General features: G+C 39.4%; 1 protein-coding gene across 2 annotated transcripts in view; it reads right to left on the bottom strand.

Annotated features, from left to right (window-relative positions):
- Nucleotides 1-23,539, bottom strand: part of PRKG1 (protein kinase cGMP-dependent 1) — a 944,545-nt gene that overhangs the window by 248,287 nt on the left and 672,719 nt on the right. For both annotated transcript variants that reach the window (XM_065407822.1, XM_065407820.1), the window contains exon 5: nucleotides 18,341-18,404. In XM_065407822.1, coding sequence (XP_065263894.1) covers nucleotides 18,341-18,404 — 64 coding nt within the window. The remainder of the gene's footprint in view (nucleotides 1-18,340; nucleotides 18,405-23,539) is intronic.

Raw genomic sequence — 23,539 nt, 5'->3', positions numbered from 1 at the left:
TACAAAACAGCTATTTTTTTTCTCATCAAAGCCCTGACAATGTATTATGACCTGGCCCCATACACCACTCTGTCATCACCAATCTGTTGCAACTGGACCCAACTGGTGGGCCCAATGTGCTTCCAAGCCAACTGGGTCTGGATAGAGTCTAATCGCCGGTTTTAGCTCTGGGACTGTAGGGCTCCCAGATTTCTTGTCTGATATCCTTTTTTAGCATATGGAGTGCCATTGACCAGCTGTCCAAAGTCAGCATCAGGCTTCCCGAGACCCCCAGTCACTTACTCCCCCAGAGCGCCACAGAAACGATGGGCATTCCAGGTGTTTAACCTGTTCAGGACAACATGGCAGGCAATCAAGGAATAAAGGGTTAACCAAGGCACTTCCTCACCACAGAAACTTTACTCTGAGAACATTTGAGAGTTACAGATCTTTAAAAATAATAGAGGACACCCTCTCCTGGTCTGGTTTCACCCCTTCTTGTGAGTCTGAGGTTTGTCAGCATTTCAAGTTAGAATGAATCCTGCCCCCACTCTCCTGGAAGTCTACCTTACATGTGATGATGATGGACTCCCCGCTGTCAAGTAGAGTCTCTGTCTCTGCCATGTCCTCCACTGGGATGCTCCAGTCCCTCTCCCCTAGTCATGCATGCCCCACCTGAGGGCCCTTGTGTAGAATAAAAACCAGCCATCGAGAGTCATTCAAAGTTGATGTCCCTAGACGGAAGTCTTGATAGCCCTTCAGCAAGGCATAGTCCTTCAACAAGGTACCTAGCTCCTTTCCTGGGCAGGGCACCATCTCAAAAGCAATGCAGTAAGCTGCCCTCAGGCAAGTTAAGACATGTGCTCAATATAGAACACAAACTGGGAGGGATTGCAACTGCTTTGGAGGACAGGGTCATAATTCAAAATGATCTGGACAAATTGGAGAAATGGTCTGAGTTAAACAGGATGAAGTTTAACAAAGACAAATGCAAAGTGCTCCACTTAGGAAGAAAAAATCAGTTTCACACATACAGAATGGGAAGAGACTGTCTAGGAAGGAGTACGGCAGAAAGGGATCTAGGGGTTATAGTGGACCACAAGCTAAATATGAGTCAACAGTGTGATGCTGTTGCAAAAAAAGCAAACATGATTCTGGGATGTATTAACAGGTGTGTTGTGAGCAAGACACGAGAAGTCATTCTTCCGCTCTACTCTGCTCTGGTTAGGCCTCAGCTGGAGTATTGTGTCCAGTTCTGGGCACCACATTTCAAAAAAGATGTGGAGAAATTGGAAAGGGTCCAGAGAAGAGCAACAAGAATGATTAAAGGTCTTGAGAACATGACCTATGAAGGAAGGCTGAAAGAACTGGGTTTGTTTAGTTTGGAAAAGAGAAGACTGAGAGGGGACATGATAGCAGTTTTCAGGTATTTAAAAGGGTGTCATAAGGAGGAGGGAGAAAACTTGTTCACCTTAGCCTCTAAGGATAGAACAAGAAGCAATGGGTTTAAACTGCAGCAAGGGAGGTCTAGGTTGGACATTAGGAAAAAGTTCCTAACTGTCAGGGTGGTTAAACACTGGAATAGATTGCCTAGGGAGGTTGTGGAATCTCCATCTCTGGAGATATTTAAGAGTAGGTTAGATAAATGTCTATCAGGGATGGTCTAGACAGTATTTGGTCCTGCCATGCGGGCAGGGGACTGGACTTGATGACCTCTCGAGGTCCCTTCCAGTCCTAGAATCTATGAATCGATGGAGTTCATAATTCAGTACAGACTTATCCCACTCTATCGCATCATGAAGCTAGAGCTTCTTTTTTCAGTCTGCATGCTGGAGTTTAAATCTATGAAAAAAGGACTATGACATTTTCTCTACTGGGATTATTTTATACTCCTCTGAAAATCCTACCCTTATTTCATAGATCAAAGATTTTGGAGTTATTGGTTTACCCATTTATAGTTCCCTCACTGCTGTTTCCCTACAGAAATCTATATGCTTTGCTGAGACAGATCATCCTCAATTTCTAGCTGCAGAATGTGATATTCACTCTTTCAAAAAAAGCAATAAGGTTTTCTCCCTTTTCTCCATCAGTAGTCAAGGAATAAGACATAGCTTGACTTTCTAGCACCTCTATTGTAAATGGCAGTACTCTCCCTTATTGTTCTTCACCATGCTATTGAATAAGTTAAAATAAACATTCATCCTTATTTGTCTTGGGTTTTCAGATCAGTTTCTGTGTGAGAGACATGCTGCTCCACTCTCTCAAACTCTCCGTCCAAATTATTCACGCAAGACATTACCTGGTTGAATTCTGTTTCTAGAGCAGTTAGTGATGCTAGGGAAAATCAGACTTTTCACTCAGTTCTCACAGAACAAAACAAGTATATTTGGGTACAGTTTAGGTGACAGATCCCTGAATCAATAACTCAATTACTCACTCAGTTTCTCTGTGCAATGGCAGGCATAGTAATCCCAAAAATAATAAGTTACTTTTTAAAAAGGAGCTAAGTTAAATCCCATATTCAACTTGTTAATTAATTTTCATTGCAGCAGTGTGTCTTCAATGTTGGTTTTAATGAACAGAATTTGCTAAATTAAAATAAAAGGGGATTATGCTATAATTATGAGGTAGTTCAGACTGAATAGTTGAACCATTTTTCTGACAAAATTCTGTTTTAGTTTGCAAATTGTTTGTGAACAAACTTGGATTTTTCATCTTCCAAGCATATTATTGATCTCCAAATTTCTGTTACCATTCACCATGGTAACAAAATAAAACAAAACAATAATTGTGGGGTAGACCTGCATGATCAGATCCCCGCAAGTGTCTGCATATCAGTGGTCTAGCTGTGGACCAAGGAATATTTAAAGAAATCTGTCCCTCTGCTGTGCTAAGTAAGAATGGCTCTATTTCTTTAATAGTCATCATTACTCTCAGTGGGAGAAGAGAACGGATGGGAGGAAAGGATGTGCCAAATGATCCTTTTTAGTCCAATGCAGGCACCAGGGTAAGTTCTAAAATGGGCATCACCAGCACATTTAAATCACCACACCGTGGCACTTCTGTTAGTGCTGCAGCAGCAGCGATCTGCTACAGAGAAAATATCTATTTTCCCTTTCTCCCCCAAATGTCTTTATTTTTTTGTATGCAGTGTAGCTGTAGCTTTGTTGGTGTCTCTCTCTGTTTTTTGTAACATATGAGTACATAAGAGTTGAATTCACCTGCATGTTCATATATACGTAAGAACAGAAAATGCCTGAGAAAAGTGGCCCTATTAAATTATCCCCTTTTTTCTTATATATTTTGCATGGGAAAATTGCAGTGAATTTGAATTTCATTAATATTTGCATTCTGCTGTGAAAAAGGAAGCATAATATGCCTAACTTCAAATCAGGTCAGATCAGAACACACTGGGACTGATGCTAACGAGGAGTAAACTCCTGAAGAAACAGGATGTTGTGAGATCTTCTACACAGTCAATTATTCTCAAGTTTTAAGACCAGAAGGGACCGATATGATCATCTAGTCTGACCTCCTGCATAATACAGATTGCAGAAATTCATCCAGTAATTTCCTGTATACAGCCCGGTAACCTGTGGTGAACTAGAGCATCTCTCTTTATATATTTCCATGTGCACCGAGGTGGGTGGCTGCTGCTCTGCTACATAGTGCTAACATTTAATTTAGAAGTTTTACCTTAGATGGCTAATAAACTATTTGTACTACCACTTACTACTATATTTTGATTAGTCATAAAAAAATTGGATTCGGACCAAAATGTGTTTTTCCTTGACCATTTGTACAAACAAAACTTAATTTGCAGGCATGTTCATGAAAAGCTATTAACAAAGGAATGCAAACATGGAGAATTGAAATTTGTTTCAAAAATTTGACAAAACGGTTAGGAATAATCTTTCCCACGAATAGCCCAGCTCTAACTATAATCCACAGCTTTTGGCAATAAGAATGCCCATATACTACAGTAACTTCTTTTGAACAAATGCCATATTTTATCTTTTAGAATTAAAATGGAGAAAGCATTTTTGCTGCTGCTGCTTCTAAAAAGACCCTCTCTCCTTATTTATTTGAAATTTCTCTCACATCCATTTCCCCCCTAAGGTTATTATTTAAATATGCTCAAGGCATCATCTTCTGTGCCATGCAGTGATATCAGCGGGTTCTAAATTTAGAAGGTAATTGTGACATGATGCATTGAAGAGCATAGAATTACAGACATCTGATTGCCTGATACCTGAGATTTGATCCCTAGCTTTCACTAAGAAAGAGATTATAGGCAGAGAGAGCGCTAAATATTTGCAAAACCAGGAAATGCTAAGTACAAGCACTATGTATCTTTCTTGTTCTAATCCAGAGGTTCTCATAACAAATTTTTTGGTGGCCTCAGAGTGTGGCCACCAACTCTTGCTGGTGGCTGCTTTGACCATTTTTCCTAAAATAGTTAATTAACTTTAGGAAAAACAAATAAATACGCACATACACATGTCCAAATCATAGTCATTTATTTACGTAGGGTGGGTTTTTTTTGCAGACTCAATAATAATAATAATAATGTATACTTGTCTCTGTTCTTTACTGGACCTAAACAGAATAGAAACACAAAAATGTTCTTGTCTTTTGTTGTTGTTTCTTAGGCTTTTTTGGTTGCAGGTTTTTTTCTTAATATCGCTTTTCACAGCAGACTTACTAGCTAGCTGGAAGGCACTGAAAAGTGACATTAACAAACATACAAATATCACTTTTCACAGCAGACTTACTCAGCCTTGGCAAGCTGGGACATAAATTAAGCCTTGGATGTGGAGGTGGGTAGGGAGGCAGTGCTGGCCAGGGGTGATGGGGTGGATGGATAAGGGTCTGGGGCAGTAGTGGGACCAAGGGCAATAAGGGGAGGGGGGTGAGCCCGAAGCCCAGCGGCCAGAGCACAAAGTCCAGTGGCCAGAGCTTGCCACTATGCAGCCAAAGCCCAGAGCTCAAAGCCCACTGCCACATGGACAGAGCTTACCACCCCAAGGCTGAAGCTGGAAGGTGAGCCCCACTGCCCCTGTGAAGGTGGGGAACTCACACTGGCTGTCTGCTCCTCCAGCATGTGTGACTCAAGAGGGGCACAGGGCCCAACCTTCCTTGCAGCCCCAGGGGAGGAGCTGCTGCTTTGCCCCCATCCCCCCAACCAGCACCCAGGAGGCTGTGGCCACAAGAAAAGCTCCCAGTGACTGCATGCGGCCACGGTGGCCGCATTCGAGAAATGCTGTTCTAATCTGTGTTCATGTATAATTTTGCCTGGGGGGAGGGGATGGGGGGGGACTATATTTAGAAGTTTATGTTTCAGTTAAATACTGTAATCATGAGAATTTGTGCTATGTATTAATGTTACATAGTACAAGTGCTGGGGGGGCGGGGCGGGAGAAAGGCTTGATACAAAGTGTGTTGAAGTCAATGGAAAGTCTCATGTTAACTTGGATCAGGCTTCTAATTAGGAAAAGCTAGGTGAGAACTTTAAGCATTTGACAGGAATATCATTAAACTGAGTGATGTAGTTTTTTCCCCCTTAACATTACAGCAAACTATGTCAGTAATTTAGAAGCATAGTCCAGCTTTAATAAACACAACTCACCATGTTTGTTTGATCTTTTTCAGATCTTTTCCTGTGTTACTCAGTTCTATCAGCTTTTTGTTTAAAAAGAAGTATTAATCGTTTTGGTGTTTGTTTTTTGGTTAACAAGATTTTAAATGAAGCAACTAAAGATAACTATTGTGATCCATGCCTTCAACACCTTGAGATTAGAGTAGTGTGATGCTGTGTACATGATAAGAACATAAGAATGGCTATACTGGGTCAGACCAATGGTTTATCTAGCCAAGTATCCTGTTTTCCAACAGTGGCCAGGCCAGATTCTTCAGAGGGGATGAACAGAACAGGGCAATTTATCAGGCGATCCATCCTCTGTCATCCAGTCCCAGTTTACAGCAGTCAGAGGTTTAGGGACACACAGAGCATGGGGTTGTGTTCCTGACCATCTTGGTTAATAGTCATTGACAGACCTATCCTCCATGAACTTCTCTAAATCTTCTTTGAACCCAATTATACTTTTGGCGTTCACAACATCCCCGGGAAACTAGTTCCACCGTTTGATCTTGCATTCACTTTCTCCACACTAGTCATGATTTTATAGACCTCTCTCATATCCCAAAGTCTCTTTTCAAAACTGAACAATCCCAGTCTGTTTAATCTCTCCTTCTATTGAAGCTGCTCCTAATCATTTTTGTTGCCCTCTCTGGACTTTTTACAATTCTAATATATCTTTGAGATGAGGCAACTAGAACTGCATGCAGTATGCAAGGTGTGGGCGTACCATGGATTTATATAGTGGCATTGTGATATTTTCTGTCGTCTTATCTATCCCTTTCTTAATGATTCCCAACATTCTGTTCACTTTTTTGACTGCCGTTGCTCATTGAGTGGACATTTTCAGGGAACTATCCACAATGATTCCAAGATGTCTTTCTTGTGTGGTACCAGCTAATTTAGACCCCATCCTTTTTTATGTATAGTTGGGATTATGTATTACTTTGCATTTATCAACACTGAATTTCATCTGCCATTTTCTTGCCCAGTCACACAATTTAATGAGATCTCTTTGTAACTCTTGGCAGTCAGTTTTGGACTTAACTATCTTGAGTAATTTAGTATCATCTGCAAATTTTGCCACATCATTGTTTACCCGCTTTTCCAGATCATTTATGAATATGTGGAACAGCACTGGTCCCAGTACAAATTTGTTTTGGGGGGAACTGCTATTTACCTCTCTGCACTGTGAAAACTGATCATGTGTTCCAACCCTTTCTTTCCTATCTCTTAAAGTCATTAATCCATGAGAGGACCTTCCCTTTTATCCCATGACTTCTTACTTTGCTTAAGAGCCTTTGGTAAAGGACCTTGTTCACCTGTTATTTGACCCCCCTCAAAAATTCTAATAGATTGGTGATGTGTGGTCTCCCTTTACAAAGGCCGTGTTCACTCTTCCCCAGTATATCATCTTCATCTATGTGTCTGATATTTCTGTTCTTTACTATAGTTTTAACCAATCTGCCTGGTACTGAAGTTCAGCCTGTTATTGCCAGGATTGCCTCTGGAGCCTTTTTTAAAAGTCAGTATTTCAGTTGCTATCCTCCACTCATCAGGGATAGAGGCTGATTTAAATGATAGGTTACATACCACAGTTAGTAGGACTGCAATTTCATATTTTACTTCCTTCATAACCCTTTGGTGAATACCACCTGGTCCTGGGTGACTTATTACTGTTTAATTTATCAATTTATTCCAAAACCTCCTCTATTGACACATCAAGTCTGGCTCAGTTACTTAGATTTGTCACAGGAGATGGGTCACTCAACAATTGCCCTATTCCGTTTATTCCCTCTGAAGCTCAGGCATGGGAATCTCCCTCACATCCTTTGCAAAGAAGACTGATGCAAACAATTAATTTAGCTTTTCTGCAACAGCCTTGTCTTCTTTGAGTTCTCATTTATCACCTTGATTGTCCAGTGGCCCCATTGATTATTTGGCAGACTTCCTGCTTCTGATATACTTAACAAATATGTGCTAATTTTTGTCTTTTGCTAGTTGCTCTTCAAATTCTTTTTTTTTTTTTTGCCTGCCTAATTATACGTTTACACTAGACTTGCCAGAGTTTATGTTCCCTTCTATTTTCCTCACTAGGATTTGACTTCCAAAATATAAAGGAAGCCTTTTTGTCTCCAATTACCCTTTTTTTACTCTGTTGTTTAGCCATGGTGGCATCTAAATTTTTTTTTTTTTTGGTGGGGGGCGGGGTGAGTATACATTTGTATGAGCCTCTATTGTGGTGTTTTTAAAAGCTTCCAAGCAGCTTGCAGGCAGTTCCTTTTAATTTCACTTCAACTAGCTTCCTCAGTTTTGTGTAATTCCCTTTTTGAAATTCAATGCTTCTGGGGTGGGTCTCTGTGGTATTTCCCCCACCCCACAAGGATGTTAAATTTAATTACATTATGTCCCATTGATTATCATTGTTCCACCAAGTTTCTGTGATGCCTATTATATCAATATCCTCATCTAGGCACTCAAGTTCACTCATCTTAGTACTTAGACTTCTAGCATTTGTATACAGGCACTTTCAATATTAAGTTGTCTGTCTTCATGTAATGTAATTGAATAAGACTGCTTTTCATTTGACTGTTTCTCTTCAGTTCCTACCTGTACTTTATCAACTTCTATCTCTCCTCTTTACTAGGATATAGACAAACACTTTTAGTAAATCCTCCTCTAAGGGTTGCCTCTGTCTGAACTGTGTGCTCCTCCATACCTGTCAGCTATCCGTCAGCCCTTAGTTTAAGATCTCCTCTATGACCTTTTTAATTTTACATGCCAGCAATCTGGTTCCATTTTGGTTTAGGTAGAGCCCATCTTTTCTATATAAGCTCCTCCTTTTCCAAAAGGTTCCTCAGTTCCTAATAAACCTAAATCCCTCCTCCAAACACCATCATCTCACCCACACACTGAGACCCTGCAGTTCTGCCTATCTTATTGGCACTGTGTATGGAACTGGAAACATGTCAGAGAATGCTACCATAAACTCCTGGACTTTAATCTCTTACCTAGCAGCCTAAAGGTGGCCTCCAGGACCTCCATCGTGTTGCATCTTAAAACAGCATGAAAACAGGCTAGTGCAAACTGTGGTGACTCACTTCTTCAATGATATACATATTCCCTGCTTTGCATGGGCTACCTGTTAAGTTGAAGGTGTTCATTTTGACCAATGAAGTTCTAAGTATCTTGGCGCCTGCCTATTTCATAGAACATAGATATTGCTGCAGTTGAGATCAGTGCAGGTATCTCATCCAGAACCTCTAACTTTAAGAGAAAGGGAGCTACTGAGACAGCATGCTCTTGGAGGACTCTCAGTTTTGGAACTTACTCTCTTTTCCTTGTACCAAAAGCCCAAATTTGTTGATTACAGTTGATCAAAAACCCTGCAGGCAAGCATGGGGGCATCAGGGACCTGGAACTAAAATTCCCATGAGGCACCATAATGGCTCTGGCAAACACAGAAATTAATGTCAAACTGACCAGAAACAGTGTTTCATTTAGATTTTCCTCATGGTATATGCCATCAAAATCAAATATTTTCTGGTGGAAAAATCTGATTTTAATGAAATCCCATTTTCCCCAGGAGAAAATGTTTCATTTGAACGTTGTTACCTGTTATACTGTTGACTTTAGGACACTGAGCAGTTGATCTCTTTTCTCACACTTTTGGGGAATGAGGAGTACATTGAGGATTTGTGGGTCAAGTATTTTTTCCCTCCCTTCCTGATTTTGGGGAATTAGCTTTATTTAATTTTCTGTTGTAGTATTACTGTGCTTGTGTATATGACAAAGGCATCTGGAACCTTGGATAGGTGCTTTTTAAATATTTTATAAATCCAAATAATAAATACATTAATAAACTACTACTGAAGCCACAGGCTCTCTTTTTCTCTTTATTTACTTGAATCTATTCTTTTTCTTAGACGAGAGGCTTAATATCTACTTACCTTAGCTCTACAAGTGAATCTGGATGTGGTTACAAAATAAATAAAGGTTCAGGCTTTATTGCTCCTAGGTATTTGTACATTTCTCGCTCTCTCTCTAATATGAAAAACAAGTCCACTTCTGGTCTTCCTCTCTGCAGGATGCGATTATCACTGCCAGTGCTTGAGCCCACAGTTATTTTTACTTCAGATACTAATATCACTCAACGCTTCTTGCCTTACCACACGTTTGGTTGATTACACTTCCTAGGCATTGTTCATCAAAATAAGGAAATATGGGCACTGTACCACCCCTTAAAAAGGTGTAAAGTGTGCTTTCTGCAGGACAGATCACCCTCCTTCCTGTCCATTTCTGGTCTTGGTGGAATGATGTTGTCACCAGTGGTGCTTAATAATAATATATGGAGATATCCTATCTCCTAGAACTGGAAGTGACCCTGAAAGGTCATCGAGTCCAGCCCCCTGCCTTCACTAGCAGGACCAAGCACTGATTTTGCCCCAGATCCCTAAGTGGCCCCCTCAAGGATTGAATTCACAACCCTGGGTTTAGCAGGCCAATGCTCAAACCACTGAGCTATCCCTCCCCTCTGGCATAGCCCTTGCATGCAGGGGAATTTAAGGACTGCAGTTATGCTTAGATGTTTATGAGCATGCAAAGAGGCAAAGGGTCCTTTACATCCTTCTGTGCTCCCCAATGCATACTCACATGGTGGCAGGGCACATCTAGCCCATTAATATTTCAACACAAGCCCCACTCTTCTGTGGATAAATACTCTACATAATCTATGTCTACATAATTTATCAAAAGAGCACCCAGTGCTTAACAAAAAAAAAATGAAATATGACTTCCTCTAAAATTCCATTCACTGATTTATCTCAATCTGAAATTAACAAGAGTCATTCTATTGCCTTCAATATGCTTCATCCTTGTCTTCCCCAGCTGGCTACTACTAAGCATGCTTTCTTCTCCAGAACTCCCTGCCTGTTATCATATTGGCAGGGATCACTAGAAAGCTGTGCTATTTTTTGACAGAAGGCCTTAGCCTTACATTTCTCCTTCTTAAAGTAGATGGAGTGGACAGAAATGCCACCTCTGCCCCTTGCTATTTCAGTTAAGTGCACCACTTCTGTGGATTTGTTTTCACTATTAGGTAAAAAAGTGGTTTTTTTACAGCCCAATAACTAGTGTGTGATAGTTATCTTACTGTAAAATCCTGGAGGAGACAAGGCATCTGTAGTTTTTACTGCAAGATAGCAAGGTGACATGCTGACACTATACCCCATGCCAATGGTTGACCATGCCCTCGCTTACCTCACGGTAAAACTATACTGCCTTGTGTTGATTGAGCATTTACCACCAAAAAGGTGTGTTTTTACCACTGGATATCCTGCCATAAAGACATAACTACATTTCTCCCAGTTATTAGTCCCTTTATTATCGCTTCCCAGACAGCAGTAAGTGTTCCTCAGGAAGGGTCAGTTTCCTCCTGCATGTCTCAGGTGGGAAGGGATCCGATCAGTGCTCTTTTTCCCTCCCTGTAGCAGAGGTAGTGGCTCATTTTCTTCCTTCCCTGTGTGAATGCTCAGGTCCATTACTACGCAGGGTCCATTTCTTTAGGGATCCCTACTCTATTTGATCGAGCAGGGACGATGTCTATGAATGACAGAAGCCTGAGCCTATGCAGAATGAAAATAATGCCAAATGAAGCACTCCCTCATCGGAGTCAAAGGTGTAAAAGGCCACCACACACCAGTGCAGGATACTGGACATTTGCCACCCTTGTAACTGTACATTGGGTTGGTGGTTGCTCCTTTTACATTATGCCTTTGCTAACTATGCATTTATTTAAAAATAACTCAAGTAAGAGAGACCCCTAACAAATATGGTAAAATCCTTGTTTTTCCTGGTTACATGAAAAATGGAAGTGGAAGCTTCAGCCTACCAGATAGAGGATCTGAAGCTTGGAGAAAGTAAAGTAGTATTTCTACATAGCTCTGTGGTTGTCTTTTCAATACCATAACTGACTGTGCAGCCATGGAGGCTGATCTCTGTTCTGGAGGGGTGTTTCTTTCTCAGTAGTAGCTGTAAAACTCCCAGGAGCAGTTACAGATTCTACCAGGTAAGTTGAAGCCAGACAGACTCATGGAAATAACACTTAGTGATATCTGCTTGAAGGGTGCAGGAGTGGGAGTTTGATCTCTGTCTGATTGCCCCCAATCAGGCAAGGAAAGAATTTTTAAAAGTCTGTGTGACCCAAGGATTATGGGTCTCTGGGTTGCTCCACAGCTCAGCCAGGAAGTAAAGAAGTATTTGCTGAGTCAAAGTTTCCCCCTGCTCTTTCCACCAAAACAAATGAGTATATGAAGCTAAAGTTTTCACTGTCTTCAAGATTGAAGCCCTCCAGGAAATGGGCCTCTACTAAGAGGCTATACAGACCTTTATGATACTAGGACTTCAGTTAACTTGGGTAGTATCCAGCATGAGGTATATGGGTGTTTGTGGGGGAGAGAGAGGGTGGAAAGACGGAAAACAGAGATAAGATACTGAGTGGTGGTATGAAGTTGGCTTGCTCCACAACCCAGGAGACCAGAGATAACTTCTGGAAGACAGTTTTACAGGAAGAAAGTGAGATTCTGATGTACCAATCAATTTTCAAAAACATTTCCCCAGTTTACCATAATATGAGGGATGTTTTAATACCACAAATATTTTGTGAATAGAATTCAAAATGTTGATAGTAGGCAACTCATTTGCAGTTCATCACAGAGTCATTATTTGTTTGCAAAGCACATCAATTGCAGTAAATTGCTATGCATATTATGGCTCTTCAAAGTACTTTCTAACATTTTCAACAGAGCTGATTTAGAGCTCATCACAGATTCCTTTTCTGTTTCCAAATCGCATACATGGTAAAGAATTGCTAGAAGACAAGAACTGGTTATGCATATTATTAAAAGGGAACTGTTTAATACATTTTCTTTCAAAGTTTCCTAAATAGGAAAAACCATCTTTAAAAAGGATGAACTCAAACTGGAACGGGTACAGAGAAGGGCCACTAGGATGATCCGAGGAATGGAAAACCTTTCCTATGAAAGGAGACTCGAGGAGCTCGGTTTGTTTAGCCTAACCAAGAGAAGGCTGAGGGGGGATATGATTGCTCTCTTTAAATATATCAAAGGGATTAATACCAGGGAGGGAGAGGAATTATTTCAGCTCAGTAGTAATGTGGACACGAGAACGAATGGATATAAACTGGCCGTGGGGAAGTTTAGGCTTGAAATTAGACGAAGGTTTCTAACCGTCAGAGGGGTGAAATTTTGGAACAGCCTTCCGAGGGAAACGGTGGGGGCGAAAGACCTCTCTGGCTTCAAGATTAGGCTTGATAAGTTTATGGAGGGAATGGTTTGATGGGATAACGTGATTTTAGTCAATTAGGCATTAACGTGCCATCGCGGGTAAAATGAGGGTCCGGCTGTAGAATCTTGCCTGTATGCTCGGGGTTCTACTGATCGCCATATTTGGGGTCGGGAAGGAATTTTCCTCCAGGGTAGATTGGCAGAGGCCCTGGAGGTTTTTCGCCTTCCTCCACGGCATAGGGCAGGGGTCGCAGGCTGGAAGATTCTGTTGTGGGTGGGTCAGCTTTTGTGGCCTGCATCATGCGGGAGGTCAGACTAGATGACCATATTGGTCCCTTCTGACCTTAAAGTCTATGAGTCTATGAGTAATCTGTCTTCTTCATACATTAATTTAAGTGAGGTACTAACTGCATGATGAGGAAAAACTAAGGCTAGGTCTACACTACCCGCCTGAATCGGCGGGTAGAAATCGATCTCTTGGGGATCGACTTATCGCGTCTCGTCAGGACGCGACAATCGATCCCCGAATCGATGCGCTTACTCCACCAGCGGAGGTGAGAGTAAGCGCCGTCGACTGGGAGCCGCGGCAGTCGATTTTGCCGCTGTCCTCACAACAGGGTAAGTCGGATCTGATACGTCGAATTCAGCTACGCTATTCGCGTAGCTGAATTTGCGTATCTTAAATCGACCCCCCCCTGTAGTGAGGATGTAGCCTAAGTGATGCCAGTTTGTAATATGCTAAGGAAAATAGAAACTATTAAAACAAAGACTTCCTCTAAAAACATAAATCCCTCAACAAAAGGGGGGGGGGGAGTTCCAGTATATTTGCATGCGGTGTTTCAGCTTTATATATTGAAGGACTTTTAAATGTTTATCTTATCTATAGAACTATTGTGAACCATTTCATTTTTCACTGAATTTCCCTCTTTTTGTACATAATTGTTATGGTCAATGAATATTTATAGGAATTGAATATTTATAGTTTCCTTTGGTGAAACAGTTTATTTGGAAAGTAGATTTTACATTGGTAGTAGGCAAACACAAGACTATATAGCCACTGTACATATGTAGGCAGACAACCATATTTACCTATTCTCCTTCCCCCTCCTGTCCAGGCTCTTGACAAATCCTGTCACCACTTTTTTTTTTTTTTTTTTTTTTACATCTCTTTAATCTGCCCATTCAGGTCTATTCCTACTGCTAAAATCCTGTTCAATTTGGAGAGTAGACGGGTAGGAAGAAGTCGTGGGCTGGCATGCCTATGGAAGCAGAGTTTATATTGTGGTGTATTGTTTGCATAGTCGTTCTGGTAGAGTTCAAAAGCCATTGGGTACCATTTTGTAGGCATAGATCTTGCTGGACATAAGTAAAATTTGAGTGAAAGGTTAAACTGTAAACAAAGGTGGACAGGCCATATGATTTGAGTGAATCTGTAAACAAGGGTGTGACAGACTGTCCTGGAAACAGTATCTCCAGGTCTAGTTGAGATAAGTGGGATAACTGATAAACTTGAAATGCAGATAAGGGAAGGACATAAACAACTGGTTCCTACATGATCCATGCAATGTCCAAACCAATTAGATTCAAGAAATTCAGATGTTAGTAGTTAGGAAAAATGTATATAATCTGTGTGGTGTGTAACATAATTGGGATTGTGGTATCATCATGAAACTAAACCCCTTACATCTGGTCCTGGCCAGCATGAGCACGGATTTGTTACATGTCTAATAAAGTAACCTGAGTGATGAGCTGGAATTGAACTGAGTTTTTTGGGCTCCCAGAGAACTAGATGAAATGTTCTCCCAGAACTGGATGAGATGTTCTGGATAAGCCAAATGGAAAATCCCAACACATTTCAGACTCAGAATACACTTATGCATCCCTTTTGGCATGTACTGGTCATGTTAAAAAGTCAGCCATATGCCTTTTTGATAATATGTACAGCATTTTTCATATATAAAGTATCTATATATTTTATTATTACAGATAAATAACCACCAACTAGAAGATGATATGCACAGCCATGATTCACAAAAGAAAAAATAGGTGCAAGACTCATATAAGCCACAGAAACATATTACTCATTGACAGAGTTAGCATGTTTGGCAAGCCCAAGGAAAAATAACCCAATAAAGTCAGAGACCCGAAAGATCTGCTTCAACACAGACAACTATGACTTAGTTTAAAACAACATAAATCAAACCCTGAAAACATAAATGTTCACAGGTTTTGAAATAAATGAAAAAAAAAATCAGCTGTGACCAAACACTTTGAAAAATGGTAATAAAAACTTCAGTCTCACACATTTTCAAAAAAAATATGAATATAATCATTTTAACAAGAAAAAACAACAACAACAACAAAACAGAGCAATTCTTTTGCTCTGTTCTAGCCTCTTTTCATCACTCTAGCATCAGAAAAGGGCAGAAAGTTGGTGTGAACCAGCAAGCTAAAATTCTGGTTCTGTGCCTCTTTAGGGAGATGCCAATGGTGTGTTTAGAATGCAGTGTTCTCTGGTGATCCCCAGTTGTTATAATGGCCCTTGGGGGCCACTACCAGTTGGTGCAGTTTGAAGTTTTGAGGCTGCTCTAAACGATATTGGGTTAGTAACAGAGCAGAATTGATTTCAGATATAAGGATTATGCCCAGCATTTGTAGTCAAATTCAATCTGTGCAGGTAAAGATAAAATTTACCTAGTTAATATGAATAAATTAGATGACAAAATTACAACAAAATTATTGGGGCTCAAATCTGCTCACATTCAAGTCAATGGGCCTGGTTCTGCTTTCACTCTGGTATAAATCATGAGCGACTGCAGTGATGTTACATTAGTGTGAAACCACTAGAAGACAGAGGAGAATTGCACTCATGTTTTGTTAATTCACATTCAATTTATCTCTGCTAATTAAGTCATTTTAATTTTTCTATCAACTTTAAAGGTGTGGTCATGTTATCATACACGGTCATTTTCTCACTGTCTTCCTAACATTTCCACAATTGCTTTGGATAATGGATAAAAAATGCAGCTCTTTAGTTTCTGGGTTTTAGCTAACGGCTCTTTTAGAAGCTGTTAGAAAAATGTAGTGCACCTGTGCTTCATTATTCACAGATTTTCTTAAGAAGAAACAGTGTATTAAATTGTGACATTAAGAGTGAGATTATTCCCTGGCTCACACTGTGCCAAGTCAGTCACTTTCATTCAATTCTTGTTAGAGTAAAAGCTAAGATAAAAATACAATTACTTTGTTAATTCATTTACATAGGTTTGATTTTGTAAAACATTAAGTATATAGCCTTGAAGTAAGTACTACAGGTGATTCTATAGTTTATGAAGAATTTGTTACATGAAAACAAAGAATAACACAGTGAAAAGCAAAAATGTTTTTTCACCACTTAGGAAACGTAAAAATGTCTGTTGGAAACTTCTCTAATGGATCATCTAATACATACTAGATGTGATTAACTTCCAGTTACCTTGATAGAGGAATGTACAGTCTATCCTTAAATAATTGGATCCATGCAGGTATTGGTTACACAGGGCAAACCACTTTAAAAAGAAAAAGATATATTTTCCTACCAAAGCACTAACATCATTTCCATTAATGTCATGCAACTTGTGTTTCTTTTATGTTTTCCAATTAGGATTCAGCTTATTTCTATAGTTCACCCTTTTTCTTGATAGCTATTTTCTTATAGCACAAGAGATCAACATAAAACTAAAGATCCAAATCTTGCTAGTTTTACTCATATATGCAAGATTAACAGAAGTAATCCTAGACAGACATTCCCAGGGATACTTACTTTTATATTTTTGTGTCTCATTTGTTCATTATGTTGTTTTTTTCTGACAGCTAATGTGTAGCTAGAAAAGTATTCTATTGACTTTATGCATTTCCATTTAAAATTGATGTATAGAGTTTAATATTGTTAAAATGATACAAATAAATTAAACTATTTCCAATTAAGCATGTATTTTTGATACACACAGATTTAATTTGGCACAGGTTTATTTATAACGTTCTGAATTATTATGGTTATTTTTCAAAATACTACAAACATTTCTCTGGCAGCAGCACAGGAAATAAAAAGGTCCCATGAGTACTTTATTGTGCTGCTTGACAAATGTATGCTTTGCTTAGATTTCTAATAAAAACAGAGGTTGCAGAATTTTCTCACATATTAAATAAAAGAAATCAAAGAAAAAGCAACAGCATATTAATGGAGGTTGCAGAACTAAAAAGAAGTTAACAAAATTAGCTTTTTTCATGAATATTTAAGTATTATGCCTTCATTCTTTTGCCACATGGCTATAAGATTGGTTTTGTTGGTCAAGTTGTGAAAAAAAATCAAACACATTTAAAGCATACAGGTTAAATTTGTAATGGGTCTCATTAATTGTGCCTGTAATATTCAGAAGTGTGTATTTCTGATGTGCAAAATGGGCAGTTAAGTAGGCAAATACAAACTATGCGATATGCAATGCAATTATTTTAAATTAATTTTGTGAGAGCAAACAGGAACCCAAAAATGCTGCAAGTCCTGTTAAGGAGACTCATTAAAAGCACGTCACTAAATATATCAAACTTATTGCTAGATTTTATTCAAAGACTAACTCAAAATATATTTTGTGTGGCACATGTACAAAGCAGAAGGAAAGTGAAAACAAATTCATAAGCCAAGAGAGTATTGAAATGGCCTATTCCTAGAATGTACTAACTGCTTTGGGAGTTGAAAACATTCAACAACTTGCAGGCTAAGGCCCTAAATTAGCAAAGAAACTTCCAAGATCAGTTTCCTAAATGCTAAGTGATCTCCCTCTCAGACTAAATGAGTCAAATCTGTATGCTGAGCCTGACTTAGGCTACTGGCCCCTGGTGGTGGAAAGTCTGCCAGAGAATGGGAGCAGTGGAGCAGGCTGGCCACAATCCCCACTCCACTGGAGAGGGCCAGAGTCAGGCAGCACAGACCAGAAAGATGTGAAGGGGGTAGTGATAAAATCCTGGCTTCACTGAAGTTAGTAGCAAAAATCCTATAGGTTTCAGCAGAGTCTGGATTTCATCTAGGAAAAACATTAATTCGGTATAGCTCCTGGGCAGACCCTTCCAGCAGGGCATTTGTTATATCTGGACACGTCTGCCCTACCCTGCTGTAATCTCAACAGGAGAGCAACAAACGTACTGTTACCACTCTCCTCCAAGGCTGATATTGTCCTCCAGTGAATGCAGAAAGATGCAAGTTTCACTATCTGCACCTTCAGGGTTTAATCAAGTTCACTATGTCTAAATAATGGAACAGATAACCGCGATCTGGAACAAAACTGTGAAGCTGTGAGTTCTGAAGAGAGCCTAGAAGATTTTCTTACAAGAGGACCTATAGCCCATGGACCTCATACTATCCCCAAGAATTAAAATCACTTACCTCTTCTAGGACATCAGCAAGCTTACTGAGTATCTCTTCAGGAAGACTCTGGAATGTTGGAACACTGTAATATAAAATGGAAAAGAACTATTGTTTAATTAATAAAGTTAGTTTATTTCATAAAGTCAGTTAATCAACAAGGTTCCACAAGTGCCAAACTACTCTATTATTTATAATCAATATGGACTCAATCTTGTCCTGTAGTTCCTAACATCAAGACGAGAATACCAATTTTAGCTTAATAAGCATAACTCTTCAGGATTGATCATCATAAAAGCAGCATACACAGTGAATTCTTATTTCTCTCTGTCTCCTTGGTGTAATTTAGGCATTCAATGGTTACAGGACAGTAAGCTAAATGGAATAAACATTTTGAAGCTATGCCTTTCCTGTATAAGGTGAAATGTGAATATCCTCTGAAAAATTCATATTGGGAATCAGCTAAATGAAACTATGCTACAAACTCTTCCGAGTGGCTTGTCTTCTTGACTGCCCCTGCTCTCACTTTCTTCTAAGTGCAGTTCCTATGCACACTTGAGCGAGCCACAACACCTGGGCCAAAGTTTTCAAACACAAGAATTAAATGTAGGCTCCTAAATCTAAATTTTGGTTCCTAAATAATTAGGTTGATTTTCAAAATTGCTGATCACCCAGCAGCTCCCAATTCACGTCAATGAGAGCTACTACATGCTCCAAACTTTTGAAAATTAGCCCATTTATTTAGAAGCCAAAATCAGGATATAGGAGACTAATGTTAAGGTCTTATTTATGTAAATCTTGGCTCTGATTGCCGAGCAGGAGTAAACAAAAACATTAAAAAGGTGGCTCATTCCCACTACCATTTGTAATCCCTGGGTCCCTGGTCGTGACCTGTCTCTGCTCCCATCACATTATTTTTCCTTCATGTGAATCATGTTCATTTCAGAGTGAGCACAGAGACGTGTCCACATTGGGATTATGTTTTAAATTATCTTTTAAACCACTTGAAATAAATTTCATATGATGTTTTTAAAGTGTTACAATTTAAACCCTCCCCCACCCTGCTCTTCATTAACTTTGATTAACAGGATTTTCCAATGCTATTTTAGATTTAAACGTTAACACCATTGTAAAGCTTCGCTGATAAATACATTATTCTTTGAATAAATGCCAATTTAAAATATTTTTATAATCATACTAATTGACATATTAGTCTTCTATGTTCTCTTCATTTTAACAATATTTGTATTAGAGAGGGCTAGTAGATGCAGTAAATTATGGATGAAATTCATCCTGTGAAAAGGGCCTGCCCAAGACCAATCATTTACATTCTACTTTAGCTGTCAGAACAGAATGTAGGTTGGAGATGAGCAGTGTATAGGCTTTGGGTGGGCCCTCTATACAGGGTAAATTTTTCCCTAAATGAATTAGTCATTTTTGCCTCTGTAGATGTGGGTTCAGGCTTTTTTTAGATCACAGAAATAGAATTCTTTCATAGTGTAGAGAGCCAACAGAAGGCCCTCTGCATCACAGAAACCCTCCACAAGGACTGTGCTGGGGGTTTGCTGGTAGGACAGCCACACATTGGTGTCCGTGCACCGACATGAGGCACAGATCATTTCCTGGCAGCCCCATATAGTCCAGTGTGGAAAGTCAAGGGGTAACCCAGAGACGGCCCAGGGAAGGACCAAAGATCCCAAAGTCCCAGTTCCCAATTATACTTGTTTTGAGTACCATAGCCACAGATTGTAGCCCACATTAGCAACCTAATGCTAGGGTAGGGGTGAAAGAGGCAGTTCTTGTTGCACATCAAAGTAGTTAAAGGTACTCAGCACCTCACAGAATTGGGCTCCTGTGAGTCCTCAGTCCTGCAAGGGAGTGAAGCATCTGTAATTCCCATGGTTGTTTATGGGACTTGCGGCTGCTAAATACTCCTAGGATAAATCTCCAAATTAACAGAAAATTAACACTATTTATGGTAGTTTATAATATGCTCCATACCAAAGAGTAACAATATCATATATATTGGGGCCAAATCTCCTTCTCATGTGAAACTCCCAATGAACATTTTTGAGCATGTGTTTACCAGAATTTGTCCCTTTATGAGCTTAAAATTAATTTGTTCTATGACATGGTTTATAGTAAGTTCTTAAAGTAGACAGAAGCAGTCATTATTTATTAAATATTAGTAATATGTATAAATTAATTGTGTATTATTAATTACTAATTGAGGCACAACTGGCCACTGATTAAATCATGAGATAAATAACATGTACAATTGGTACTTGTTCCAGAGCCTACTGAAATCAATGAGAATCGTTCCATTGAATTCAATGGGCTTTGGATCACTTAGAAACTGAGAGTAATTTCCAAAGGCTTTAGCAAAAATCTAAATATATGAATCCCATCTAATCTATAAAAATAATGATGCAAAAGTGGTCAGAGTAATTAAGTTATTACTGTTCCAGTAATAAATACATTTTAAAAACCCTTAAATTTGCCAAGATGTAAGTCCAAGCTTCTGTCATTCACAGTATTTTTTCTGCAAAACACTGTTTCTAATGGAGGTACACTGCTGCTACTATACTGTGGACCAAAGTAAAGAGATGGGACAGAAATTATGTGTTGCCTTGATCTCCATGTATTACAGACATTCATTATTCCAGCTTTACCATTCTCACAAGAAGAATCAGAAAGAATGAACTGATAGTGTAATATTTCCTACAAAAAATAGCTGTCCAAAATTTTGCACTGTAAAACTCCACCTAAATCAGAATTAGGGCAGAATTTAGCATGCCACATTTTTAATGAAAGTAATTTCCCTTTTAGGACACAGAACTATGCTACAATGAAGGTAATAGATCCATTACAGTCTAAGTTGTAGAGAAAAGACCTTTATGAAGCCTGTTCCTTAAGCAAGTAAGAAAAATGTCTTTGTGTATGTTGTATCAGACAAACAATCTGAATGAACTAAATAGTCCTATTGTCGAAAGCTTAGGGCATGGCTACACTTGCAGATGTAGCGCGCTGTGAGTTAAACCCGCCTTCGGAGAGCGCAGTAAGGAAAGTGCTGCAGTCTGTCCACACTGACAGCTTCAAGCACACTGGTGTGGCCACATTTGTGGCATTGGAAGCAGTGCTTTATGGGCAGCTACCCCAGCATGCAAGTGACTACAACGTGCTCTTCAAATGGGGGTGGAGTGTGACAGGGAGTGTGTTGTGTGTATGTGGGGGGAAGAAAGAGTGGGTTTTTGGGGTGCTGAGAGTGTGTCAGCATGCTGTCTTATAAGTTCAGATCCCCCTCCCCCTCACCTCTCTCTCACTCACTCAAAGCAAACAGTAAATGTTTGCTTTTTCTCGGAGCTGATAAGCAGCTGGCTTCTCTGAAATGGAGCTTTGAAAGGGCATTTCCACATTCCTGCAGCCAATTTCACAATAATTACAAGAGAGGTCACTTGACTTAAGGCGATTATGAGATGTTTCCAGAGGCTGATCACAGCGCAGTAACGCAACACCTCGTTCACACTGGCATCATGGCGCTCCAGTGGGGGCGCAGCAAACGTTATCCCACTCGCCGAGGTGGAGTACCAGCAGCGCCGTAGCTGCGGAGTCAGAGCGCTCTACGTGCCTTGCCAGTGTGGACGGGGAGTGAGCTAGGGCACCCGGGGCTGCTTTATTGCGCTGTAACTCGCAAGTGTAGCCAAGGCCTTAGGGTACTTAAACAAATTAAGTTCACAACAGAAAAGGGTGAAGGAAGGATGGAAATGTTTAAAGCTTTTTCATTGCAATGGAGCAGATAATTAGACAATTAGAAATGTTGACAAAGCACAAGTCCCAAATAAATTATATCCCCGAATTACAAAATTAATATCTTAGTAAACAGAAAGCCTTTAGAAAGGATTTATGATAGCTCAGAAAGGACCAGGGTGCTTCTAAATGACTGCAGGGTGGCAATACAGTTAGCTTGTATTTACATTGTGGAAGATGCTCAGATACCACAATGATTGACAAGCTTATAAAAACTTAGAAAGAATATATTTATGAAACAGAATAGAAAAAAACAATTATTGATCTGTGAGCCTGATTTTATGAGGATGGCAATGTGAGATGATGATACACTGATAAGGAACAAGATTATGAAGGTGAATAAGTTTATGAAATGTGCAACATTATAAATGTATAACTCAGTATTGGATAATTAACTCGATACATAAGAAATCATGAATAACTCTTCCATTGATATTATCAAATTGATAGATAAGGAAAAACAATAGATGTAGTTGGATTTCAGGAACATTTTTGATACTATATTACCGGTATACTACAGATTTACTTACAAAGACCAATATTTTCAAGTATGAGCACCCTCAATTAGGCACCTGAACCCATATTTAGTCAACCATGTTTGAAAATTTTAGCTAAACTCTAAAAGAATAATATAGGCGAGGACTATGGCATTAGCAAAGAGATAAGAAAAAAGTGGTCATGAAGAGAAAGATATATAGTAGAAAGATAATAACTGGGTTTGATACAAGGCTTAATATTAATATTAATATTTTCTAACTTTTTACATATGTTTTTAGAAGGCTGCAAGTAGGAAAAAACCTTATTTTTGTTGATTGCTTAAAATTGGAGAATGCAAAGTCTGAAAATATGTAAAACAGAATAAACATTGATCTGGATGTAATGTTAATTTTTAAAGAAAGATCTGTTATCTTCAGAAAAAGAAAGATTAGAATGCAAGCTCATAAAGTAAGATTTTAAATGGAAAGGCATCAGTTCATGCTAACTAGGGGAATGACACCTAGTTGAGGTCACAAAATTCAACACACTTGCAGAACCTAATTCCAATCTCTTTCACTTGCCTGTTTTCTGTAGATATTCTCCCCACAGAGCAGGAGAAATTTGATATCCCTCTCCTTTCCCCCTTCCCTCCAGTGTCTAAGGAGCTTTTGAAGGCCAGGGATCTTCTGGACCAGCTATCTAGAAACAAATGGTACTGATTCTCCTTGGACTCCAGAGATGGGTTTCTGAACCACAAGGTTCTTCTTGGCCAGCCATGTAGAAGCAAATGGACTCTCACCTCCCACCTCATGGACTCCTCCAGCAGGCTGTCTCATCATTATAGCAGATTGGCAATGCTCATTCAGGTACATTCATGTTTTCCCCTGAACTATTTACCGTGAACACTATTTTTTCCAGTTGACTTAGGTTATATCA

This window comes from Emys orbicularis, chromosome 7 (genome assembly GCF_028017835.1).
Source record: "Emys orbicularis isolate rEmyOrb1 chromosome 7, rEmyOrb1.hap1, whole genome shotgun sequence".
In the NCBI taxonomy this organism is placed as follows: Eukaryota; Metazoa; Chordata; order Testudines; family Emydidae; genus Emys; species Emys orbicularis.
The sequence above is the reverse complement of the archived record's forward strand: the minus strand, read 5'-3'. Positions and strand labels throughout refer to the sequence as shown.